General features: G+C 42.3%; 1 protein-coding gene across 2 annotated transcripts in view; it reads left to right on the top strand.

Annotated features, from left to right (window-relative positions):
* Positions 1–12103, top strand: part of LOC130274240 (RNA-binding protein 12B-B-like) — a 36811-nt gene that overhangs the window by 11632 nt on the left and 13076 nt on the right. For both annotated transcript variants that reach the window (XM_056522320.1, XM_056522319.1), the window contains exon 3: positions 5769–8045. In XM_056522320.1, the coding sequence (XP_056378295.1) occupies positions 5791–8025 (2235 nt within the window). In that variant the 5' untranslated portion in view covers positions 5769–5790 and the 3' untranslated portion in view covers positions 8026–8045. The remainder of the gene's footprint in view (positions 1–5768; positions 8046–12103) is intronic.

Below are 12103 nucleotides of genomic sequence, written 5' to 3'. Positions count from 1 at the left end.
TATTTCAAGGAAACAGTTTAGGGCCACATATGGGGTATTGTCTATTCGGGAGAAATTGCACTACAACTTTTTCTCCTTTTACCCCTTATGAAAAGGAAAAGTTGGGGCCTACACCAGCCTTAGTGTAAAAAAAAAAAAAATTTACACTAACAGGCTGGTGTTTCCCCATACTTTCGGTTTTCACAAGCGGTAAAAGCAAAAAAAAAGACCCCCTAAATTTGTAACACAATTTCTCCTGAATGTGGAAATACCCCATATGTGGACGTAAAATGCTCTGCGGACAAACAACAAGGCTCAGGAGTGAGAGCGCACCATGTACATTTGAGGCCTAAATTGGTGATTTGCAAAGGGGTGGCTGATTTTACAGATGTTCTGACATAAACGCAAAAAAAAGAGACCCCATTTTGGAAACTACACCCCTCACGGGATGTAACAAGGGGTATAGTGAGCCTCAACACCACACAGGTGTTTGACGAATTTTCATTAAAGTTGGATGGGAAAACGAAGAAGAAAAAAAAATTCTCACTAAAATGCTGGTGTTACCCTAAATTTTTCATTTACACAAGGGAAAATAGGAAAAAGACCCCAAAATTTGTAATCCCATTTCTTCTGAGTAAGAACATACCCCATATGTGGATGTAAAGTGCTCTGTGGGCGAACTACAATGCTCAGAAGAGAAGGAGCGCCATTGGGATTTTGAAGAGAAAATTTGTCCGGAATTGAAGGCCACGTGTGTTTACAAAGCTCCCATAGTGCCAGAACAATGGACCCCCCCCCCCCCACATGTGACCCCATTTTGGAAACTACACCCCTCACATAATGTAATAAGGGGTACAGTGAGCATTTACCCCCACAAATTTAACTTTTCATTTGCACAGCCCACTGTTCCAAAGATCTGTCAAACGCCAGTGGGGTGTACTCACTCACTGCACCCCTTATTAACCCCTTAATGTCACCAATTCTACTTTGCACATAAGTCATTTTACCCAAAAATTCACAGCGAAACGGGGAAAAAAAAATCATTGTGCGAAGAAAAGACGCCATTTTGTTAATTTTGGGGGCTTCCGTTTCTACACGGTGCATATTTCGGTAAAAATGACACCTTATCATTATTCTGTAGGTCCATACGGTTAAAATGATACCCTACTTATATAGGTTTGATTTTGTCGCACTTCTGGAAAAAATCATAACTACATGCAGGAAAATGTATACGTTTCAAAATGTCATCTTCTGACCCCTATGACTTTTTTATTTTTCCATGTACAGGGCGGTATGAGGACTCATTTTTTTGCATCATGATCTGATGTTTTTTTCTGTACGATTTTTGTTTTGATCGGACTTTTTGATCACTTTTTATTAATTTTTAATGGTATAAAGTGACCAAAAATAAGCTTTTTGGGACTTTGGAATCTTTTTTGCGCGATACCACATATGTTTACTTCTTTTTTTATGTACACTGTTTTATTTTATGGGAAAAGGGGGCGATTCAAACTTTTATTAGGGAAGGGGTTAAATGACCTTTATTAACACTTTTTTAAACTTTTATTTTGCAGTGTTATAGGTCCCATAGGGACCTGTAACACTGCACACACTGATCTCCTATGCTGATCATTGGCGTGTATTAACACGCCTGTGATCAGTGTTATCGGCGCTTGACTGCTCCTGCCTGGATCTCAGGCACGGTGCAGTCATTCGTCGATCGGACACCGAGGAGGCAGGTAAGGGCCCTCCCAGTGTCCTGTAAGCTGTTCGGGACGCCGCAATTTCACCGCTGTGGTCCCGAACAGCCCGACTGACTAGCCGGGATACTTTCACTTTAGTTGCGGCGGTCAGCTTTGACCGCCGCTTCTAAAGGGTTAATACTGCACATTGCCGCGATGTGTGGTATTAGCCGTGGGTCCCGGCCGTTGATGAGCGCTGGGACTGACGCGATGTGATGCGGTAGCTGGCGCAGGATGTAAATATACGTCCTGCGTTGTTAAGGGGTTAAATTGTGAGGGGTGTCGTTTCCAAAATGGGGTCACATGTGGGGGGGGGGGGGTCCACTGTTCTGGCACCACGGGGGGCTTTGTAAACGCACATGGCCCCTGATTTCCATTCCAAACAAATTCTTTCAAAAAGCTCAATGGCGCTCCTTCTCTTCTGAGCATTGTAGTTCGCCAGCAGAGCACTTGACGTCCACACATGGGGTATTTCTATACTCAGAAGAAATAGGGTTACAAATTTTGGGGTGCATTTTGTCCTATTATTATCCCTTGTAAAAAAAAAAATTATTTGAGGGAAAACTAGAATTTTAGTGGGGGAAAAAAATAAATCATTTACACATCCAACTTTAGCGAAAAGTCGCCAAACACCTGTTAAGGCTCACAGGACCCCTTGTTACGTGCTTTGAGGGGTGTAGTTTCCAAAATAGTATGCCATGTGTTTTTATTTTATATTTATTTTTTGCTGTCCTGGCACCATAGGGGCTTCCTAAATGGGACATGCCCCCCAAAAACCACAAGAAAAACTCACTCTACAAAATCCCACTGTCGCTCCTTCCCTTCTGAGTCCTCTACTGCGCCCGCCGAACACTTGACATGCACATATGAGGTATTTTCTTACTCGAGAGAAATTGGGTAACACATTTTAGGAAGATCTCTCCTTTTACATGCGAGTGTAAAAAAATGAAGATTTTGAATTTTCTCCTTCAATTTGCTGCTATTCATGTGAAACACCTAAAGGGTTAACAAACCTTTTGAATGTCATTTTGAATACTTTGAGGGGTGCAATTTTTATAATGGGGGGTATTTCTAAAATGAAAGCCCTTCAAATCCACTTAAAAACTGAACTGGACCCTGAAAATTTTCGATTTTGAAAATTTTGTGAAAAATTTGAAAATTGCTGCTATAATTTGAAGCCCTCTGATGTCTTCCAAAAGTAAAAACATGTCAACTTTATGATGCCAACATAAAGAAGACATATTGTATATATGAATCAATATATAATTTATTCAGAATATTCATTTTCCTTTATAATCGGAGAGCTTCAAAGTAAAAAAAATGCAAAATAAATTTTTTTTTTACCACTAACATAAAGTAGAATATGTCACGAAAAAAAACAATCTCGAAATCAGAATTAAAGGTAAAAGCATCCCAGAGTTATTAACGCTTAAAGTGGAAGTGGTCAGATGTGCAAAAATTGGCCGGGTCCTACAGTGAAAATTGGCTGGGTCCTTCTGAGTATGGAAATACCCCCATGTGTGGACGTAAAATGCTCTGTGGGCGAACAACAATGTTCAGAAGTGAAGGAGTCTCATTTGGCTTTTGAAAAGCAAATTTTGCTGAAATGGTTTTTGGGGGGCATGTCCCATTTAGGAAGCCCATATGGTGCCAGGACAGCAAAAAAAAAAAAAAAACACATGGTATACTATTTTGGAAACTACACCCCTCAAGGCACATAACAAGGGGTCCAGTGAGCCGTAACACCCCACAGGTGTTTGATGACTTTTCGTTAAAGTTGGATGTGTAAATGATTTTTTTTTCTTCCACTAAAGTGCTAGTTTTCCCTCAAATTTTTAATTTTTACAAGGGATAATGTCCCCCAAAATTTGTAACCCCATCTCTTCTGAGTATGGAAATACCCCATGTGTGGACATCAAGTGCTCTGCTGGCGCACTACAATGCTCAGTAGAGGAGGAGCGCCATTGAGCTTTGGGAAAATGTTTTTGTTTGGAATGGAAGTCAGGGGCCATGTGCGTTTACAAAGCCCCCCTTGCTAGTAGAACAGTGGACCCCCACATGTGACCCTATTTTGGAAACTACACCCCACACAAAATTGAATAAGGGGTGCGGTCAGTATTTACACCCCACTGGTGTTTGACAGATATTTGGAACAGTGGGCTGTGCAAATGAAAAATTTAATTTTTCATTTTCACGGATCACTGTTCCAAAAATCTGTCAGACATGTGGGGCGTAAATGCTCACTGTACCCTTATTACATTACATGTAAGGGGTGTAGTTTCCAAAATGAGGTCACATGGGAGTATCTCTTTTTTTGCGTTTGTCAGAAACGCTGTAAAATCAGCCACCCCTGTGCAAATCATCAATTTAGGGCTCAAATGTACATAGTGCACTCTCACGCTTGAGCCTTGTTGTGCGCCCGCAGAGCATTTTACGCCGACATATGGGGTATTTCCGTACTCTGGGGAAATTGTTTTACAATTTTTGGTGTGTTTTTTTTTATTTTTTATTTTATTTTTTATTTTCCTTTTACCGCTTGTAAAAATAAAAAGTATGGGACAATACAAAAAAAAAAAATTTTTTTTTTACACTAACAAGCTGGTGTAGCCCCAACCTTTCCTTTTCATAAGGGGTAAAAGGAGAAAAAAAAACAAAATTTGTAGTGCAACTTCTCCAGAGTACGGAAATACCCCATATGTGGCCCTAAACTGTTTCCTTGAAAGACGACAGGGCTCTGAAGTGAGAGATCACCATGCGCATTTGAGGACTAAATTAGGGATTGCATAGGGGTATTCTACGCCAGTGATTCCCGAACAGGGTGCCTCCAGCTGTTGCTAAACTCCCAGCATGCCTGAACAGTCAGTGGCTGTCCGGAAATGCTGGGAGTTGTTGTTTTCCAACAGCTGGAGGCTCCGTTTTGGAAACACTGCCATACAATACGCTAGGAGTTGTAGAGTTGCAAAATCTAGAGGGCTACAGTTTGGAGATCACTGTACAGTGATCTCTAAATTGTAGCCCTCCAGCTGTCTGGGCATGCTGGTAGTTGTAGTTTTGCAATATCTGGAGGGCTACAGTATAGAGATCACTGTTTAGTGGTCTCAAACTGTAGCCCTCCAGATGTTGCTAGGCAACTCACCGGCTTCTGTAGGATCCAGGGAGCCAGCCGCACGACATTGCCGCCCACCGATCACCGTCGCCTGCAGCCTCCGCAGATCGGTAAGTGACCTTTGTCATCTGTCCCTGACGGTTTCCCTGTCCTGCCCCGCCTATTGTGGGTGGGCAGAGCGGGGAAACCTAAAGTACCCCGCCCCCGATCTGCTATTGGTCGTCGCGATTATACAACCAATAGCAGGGATAGGAGGGGGTGGCCACTGACCCGGAATCGCGCATGTGAATTTACTTGCGATTTGCCACAATCGCCGACATGGGAGGGTCTGATGACCCCCCTGGGCGTTTGCACGGGATGCACTGAATGATTTCAGCAGGCATCCCGGGTCCGATCCCCGCCCAGCACATGGCGGGGACCGGAATTGCCCATGACATACATGTACGTCATGGGTCCTTAAGACCCAGGGTGTCATGACGTAACGTTACGTCATGAGTCCTGAAGTGGTCAATAACCCTTTAAGTATCAAACGTATCAAGTTTATTGAAAACCAATGAGTCATTGCAAAGCAAATGTGTCACCACAAACAGACACCGTAAACCCTAGCTCAGGAAAAAATATAAAAGCAGAACAATTAGAAAACAGTATTCTGCAACCAGCAAACAATGGTCAGCATGAAGAGAATATGCAAAGAAAATAATTAAAAAGGTACCACTACAAGAAACGTAATAGGACATATCTGTAGAATAGGGGAGTCAAACCAGGGATTCCAGATTCTATTGAACAGATTAATAACCCATTTTAAGCCTTATTTAGAAATGTATAATTTTTGGGGAATTTTTATATTATGTAAAATGTATATTTTGTCAGTTGTATGTGTCAATTCTCTTTTCATTTTACCAGAAAATTACAGAACTTTTTTTTTTTCCCCCTATCTGCAGATATAATTGCTTTTGCCTGAAAATGTCGCTGATCATCCGTCTGCAGGGTCTTCCTGCTGTAGCAAATTCAGTTGATATTCGGCAATTCTTTTCTGGATTGAGTATTCCTAGAGGTGGTGTGTATATCACAGGTGGAAAATTTGGTGAGGCCTATATTGTGTTTGGAACATATGAAGAGGCTCGGTGTGCCTTAAACCTGTCTGGCCATATTCTTAGGGATTCATACATCCGTTTAACATACAGCACCGAAGAGGAAATGAGACGTGCATTGGAGGTATACCAGATAGGTCTGAAGCCATCAATGGGCGCATCATACAACCCAGAGGTTAATCGAAGAAGTCCTGACAATAGACCTTCGTCTTCATTTTCATATATATACATACATGGGATGCCAGTGAAAACCACAAAGGTAGAAATAAGAGAGTTTTTCAAGGGACTCCTTGTGGAAGATGTGGTGTTTTTGAGATTTACTAATGGAGTAAGGAATGGGAATGCCATTGTCAAGTTTGGAAGAAGTCATGATGCCAGCGAAGGGCTGAAACTTCACAGCCTGCCCCTTTGCGGTTCGCCAGTGACACTCAAGCTTTCTAATGAGGTTGAATGGGTCAAAAATGGTGGAGAACCTGTTGTTAATAAGTCGCGGTCTCCTCACCATTATTCTAGCCGTGATAGACGACGCAGCAGATCTAGGTGCAGATCTAGGTGCAGATCCAGGTGTAGATCTAGGTGCAGATCCAGGTGTAGATCCAGGTGCAGATCTAGATCCAGGTACAGATCCAGGTCACCATACAGAAGATTGAGGCGTAGATCACCTTATGTGCGGGATTTCTATGTGCATATTATTAATTTGAGCTACAGAGCTGAGAGAAAAGATATTAAGAAGTTTTTCTTTGACCTTGACATGAAGGACTCTCAGATTATCTTCCTAATTGACAAAGAGGGTAAAAGGACAAGAGAAGGTTTTGCCATGTTTACTACAGAAAGGGATTATAAAAGAGCCCTCAGCTTGGACGGGGCACTTTTCATGGGCCACCCTGTAACAATAATACCCATTTCTAAAAGGGATATGTATGGGTTGATCGAGCGTATGAAAGTCAGAGTCTGTAAGGTTTACACACCTAAGGAGAAGTCTCAAAGTCGATCCTCAAAGGAAAAGAGGTACTTGTATCTGCGAAATTTTGCCTTTGATGTTACTAAAGCTGATGTCCAGAAATTCTTCACTGGGCAAACTGTAAAAGAAGATGCCATTGTTCTATTACTTGACAATAAAGGAGTCGGGCTTGGGGAAGCACTGGTAAAATTTGCAGATGAAAAGGAGGCATCTAAAGCCGAAAAAGAAAATGGCCAAACACATCTAGGGATCAAAATCCTTTTGAGCCGCATTACTGAGGAACAAATGAAGGCTTTACAGGAGGCTAACAAATCCGAAGAAGCCATTGTTACTGAAGCAGATGATGTGCCCGATTTTACTTCAGATTCATTACCTGATCTGGCTCCCAGTGTCGAGCCTGATTTTACTTCAGATTCATTACCTGATCTGGCTCCCAGTGTCGAACCTGACTTTACTTCAGATTCATTACCTGATCTGGCTCCCAGTGTCGAGCCTGATTTTACTTCAGATTCATTACCTAATCTGGCTCCCAGTGTCGAGCCTGATTTTACTTCAGATTCATTACCCAATCCAGCTCCCAGTGTCGAACCTGATCTTACTTCAGATTCATTAACCAATCCGCCTCCCAGTGTCGAGCCTGATCTTACTTCAGATTCATTACCTGATTTGGATCCCAGTGTGAAGACCCCACCAGTGCCAGCCAATGGAGAGTCTTCTGCACTGGAGTCCAATGAGGTAGAGGAACAGTTGGATTCAGAAAATGTGCTGCCTTCAAATAAAGAATCTGAAACCATGGCAGATTCGGATATTGTACAGGAAACTCCTTTGATTCAGGACAATCCAGACAATACAGGGGAAAAACCGAAAGATGAGAAAGTTTGCAAAGAGGAACCACCCTGCGAGAAAGTTGCATCAGTGAAAAGTGCAGTAACTTTACTCTTTGTGCGGAACTTACCTTCTTCTGTCACTGCTGCTGAAATTTTAGACTTTTTCTGTGACTACAAAGTGATCTCTGTGAATCTGAAAAATATTGAAAGAGGCATAGCCACTCTTCGCATGCCAAACTATGCGACAGCAGTGTCTGCCATAGAAACTCTTCACAAGAAAGAAGTGGGCCAAAAACAAGTGTTCCTCACTTTAATTTGAGTTCTGGAACAGTGTCCTTGGTAAGTGTTTGCATTCAGTACTTTCCAATATGGGGTTGTTTTTTTCCAATATGGGGTTGTTTTTAATTGTTTGTGTTGCTAATATTGGGCAATCTTGTGTTTTGTAATGTGACAAATCCATTTAGTTGTGCAAAGTGATATGTCTAGCAGTAAAACAAGCAAGGAGGCTTGTTTTCAGTTTAGTGTAGAACAGTGGTTCTCAACCTGGGGTACAAGTACCCCCAGGGGTACTTAGCAGCTCTCCAGGGGGTACTTGAGAAAAAAAAATCAGTAATGGCAGCCACTGGTTACTGGTCTGGACCACTTTGAAAGAAATGGTAGGCTGACGTTACTGCACCGAGGAACGGAGCAGGAGGACAGCAAAGGGGAAGCGTGGGCACTGGGCTGCTGTGGGCAGTAACTACCATCAGCTTTGTTGCTCCACTGCCCCTGCAGACTGGGGACCTACTGCTATGAGCCATAGTAATAGGTTCCCAGACCAGAGGACTTGAAGATCAGGAAAAATTCCTTTGCACTGGCGCTGCTCTCAGGCGATCACTTTCAGGCATCAGACCAGTTTTATGTATCAAATGTTTTTTATTGACACATTAAAATCAATAAAATATGACAGTGAGGTAAAACTCGTTTTGGGAGTAAGTTCTCCCTTTTTCAATTGCAAGAAAGAGCTGTCTTATGGTTAACATGCAAAGGCTCTTTTAAATACAGTGGTTACTGGTGCCAAAATACAAGGGTCGAAGGTCAAGGTGAAATCGTGCCAGTCAGGACAGATGGTTTAAAAGCTTTTTTTCAGGGCATTTAGACATGTATAATAAAAAGCGTATACAGACATTTCAATGAAAGAGAAATGAAATATATATATATATATATATATATATATATATATATAAATATATATATATAAATATATATAAATATAATATATATTATAATAAGAATTAAGAATATAGAGCAGCTGGTATAAGGTCGCTCTGTAAAGCCAAACGAGGCTGGGTTATTTGGGACTGAGGTCAAGGGTTGGATGTGTAGTATGTATTGAAACTACCTGAATCATACAAAGTGAGGGAGATTTAACTGTATATGCATACATGGCCGCATATTCGCGCCGTCAAGGATGTTAGCCTAACAGTGATTGAATCTTAGGATTAATCTTTCTTTGGTATATATAGTGTCACACTGTAACCAGATGTCTGTCTACGGATACTGTCCTCTGATGAATAAGCCCTGTGATTTTCATTAATGAAAAAGCGGGCGTTTCAAAACATACTACACATCCAAGAATTGACCTCAGTCCCAAATAACCCAGCCTCGTTTGGCTTTACAGAGCGACTTTATACCAGCTGCTCTATATTCTTAATTCTTATTATAATATATATATTTCATTTCTCTTTTATTGAAATGTCTGTATATGTGTTTTATTATGTGTAAATGCCATGAAAAAGAGCTTTTAAACCACCTGTCCTGACTGGCACGATTTCACCTTGACCTTCAACCCTTGTATTTTGGCGCCAGTAACAACTGTATTTAAAAGAGCCTTTGCATGTTAATCATTAGACAGCTCTTTCTTGCAATTGAAAAAGGGAGAACTTACTCCCAAAACGCATTTTGCCTCACTGTCTGTTAAATTTTATTGATTTTAATGTGCCAATAAATAACATTTGATACATAATACTGGACTGATGCCTGAAAGTGATCACCTGAGAGCAGCACCAGTGCAAAGGATTTTTTCCTGATCTTAAAGTTCTCTTCATTACCGGACTTCTCGCTGCCACAAGGAAACCGGTCCGAAAATTTGCAGGCTGCAGCTAGAGATCCCACGTCTGTACCCCATACAAAGGGGTATATGCATGAACCCAAGGGTCATCTCAGGTGAGCACTACACCTCACAAGGGTACCTGGGGACCGATACCTCACAGAATTACACAAGGTGCTTTTTCTTTCTCGGGACAGTAGGGTGGCCTACAACTATATACGGGGGCACAAAGGGGGCCTAACAATTTTATGGGGACGCAAAGCGGGTACTATTACAGTGTGTGACTAAATTGTAAATAGGTGGGTATTGTAATGCAGAAAGGAGCCAAAAATGTTTGTTTGGCTGGTTCTGTGGAGAAGTCTTGTATGGGAGAAATCTTAATGGCGGTCTAGGCCAAATAGTAAAGAAAAGTAAACCACTCCGGTTAGAGAAGATGTCACCTGTAAATCAGGGGACTGGGGAGATAGGGAGAGGAGAACCACTAGAATATACTAAGGCAACACCTTTAAAGGAAAACTGACAGGAGGGTCACCTGTACTAACCTGAATATACATTCTTATAGTGCAGGTGGCCTTCTTTCTATCAGTGCTTCTTACCCCATTCGCTGCAGCTGTCCAATAGAAATGCTCCAAAATGTATGTATGGTTATTCTGGGAAAATAGAAATGGTGGCATTCCCATTGCTCTTTTTAGCAATACTAATGTCTTCATCTCCCAGCTCTTCCATCCGCCTATTCAATTTGGGGGAGATTTATCAAAACCTGTGCAGAGGAAAAGTTGCTTATAGCAACCAATCTATATGCTAATGCATAGTCAGGGTATTACAATCACTTTATGTTAAATTGAATGGTTTTTCAGATCCCAATCAGATGTCCGTTTGCCTTTTTTTAAACGCTTTTTGAAAAAGGAAAGTAGCAACCTAATAGAGGTCACACCTTTTAAAGGTAACCTGTCACCTGTTGCTCACTGCCCAGACCACGGGCAGCATGAAACGGAAACAGCAACAGGATGCCAGCACACAATGATATAAACACATAAAAAAAAAAAAAAAAAAAGCAAGTAGTCATTGGGGTGGTTCCCTGCAGCTGCTCCCTGCCTTGAAGGCCTTGTGTGAGCAGTATTTCCCGGTGTATAGGAAGAGATGTGTCTCTCAGAGCCAGTGGGAAGCTGCCGCAGGGACTGCCTTCCATGACTACTTAGGGTCCGGGCAGCTTTTTAAAACTGATTTCTTGGAGTGCTAAAAAAAAAAATCATATTGTCTTTGCATCCTGCTGCCTCTCTCATGTTGCTTGTGGTTTGGGCAGCATGGAACAGGTGACAAGTTCCCTTTTAACCTTTACTCTTAAAAGTGTAAAGGGGTGGGGAAGGGAGGGTTGAAGGTAAATAAGGTAACCTCATCTGCATGTGGAGACCTGAGAAGGAGAGGTTGTCGAGCAGAGTTCACAAGGTCCTTTGGGGGATGAAGAACATGACCTGGCTTGGGGCTGCAGATGACAAGTCAGCAGAAAAAAGCAGGGCAGGCGGCGTGTGACGTCACGCTTCGCCCCCTCAATGCAAGCCTAGGGGAGGGGACGTGATATATATCAGGCCCCCTTCCGTAGGCTTGCATTGTGGGGCGGAGCATGACGTCACACGCCGACACAGGCGTGACGTCACGCCGCCCGCCCTGTAGTCGCCCGTAATCAGATCCAGAGCGAACACGCTCCGGGGACTGATAACAAACTGGGTGCCGCGTGCATGATCCCGGGGGTCCCCAGCGGCGGGACTACCGCGATCAGGCATCTTATCCCCCTATCCTTTGGATAGGGGATAAGATGTTTAAGCACCGGAGAACCCCTTTAATGTAATTTTCCTGAAAAAAAGGGCCATTATAACAGCCAACATTTTTATTGTTTTTATAAACTGTTAGGGCCCATTCACACGATCTATTTTCTGAGCAGAACGCCGCTCCAGAGCTCCGCTGGGGAAAATACGGTGCAGCTGCATCCGATTGCATTTAATTGGATTCTGCTGCACCATAAACACAATGTTATTTCCAGATCCCAGACACCAGTGAAAAAATGAACATGTTCATTCTTTCCTCGGAATGCGCTGGGAATAAGGATTTCAGTTTATGAAAATTCTGTAGCGTGAACAAACTGTTATTTTTTTTATTTTTTTATCTGCAGCTCCTATGGAGACCTCTGTGTGTCCATGGTAGCTGACTCAAAAAACTGGTCTCTTGAATTTCTGTCTTTTATCAAGAACTAAGGATCTTATGGGAAGAAACATGACTTCGGGATCACACTACTCAGTTTAAAGGGGCTGGA

This window comes from Hyla sarda, chromosome 5, assembly GCF_029499605.1.
Source record: "Hyla sarda isolate aHylSar1 chromosome 5, aHylSar1.hap1, whole genome shotgun sequence".
In the NCBI taxonomy this organism is placed as follows: domain Eukaryota; kingdom Metazoa; phylum Chordata; class Amphibia; order Anura; family Hylidae; genus Hyla; species Hyla sarda.
Note: the sequence above shows the minus strand (reverse complement) of the source record. Positions and strands in the feature narration are given on the sequence as shown.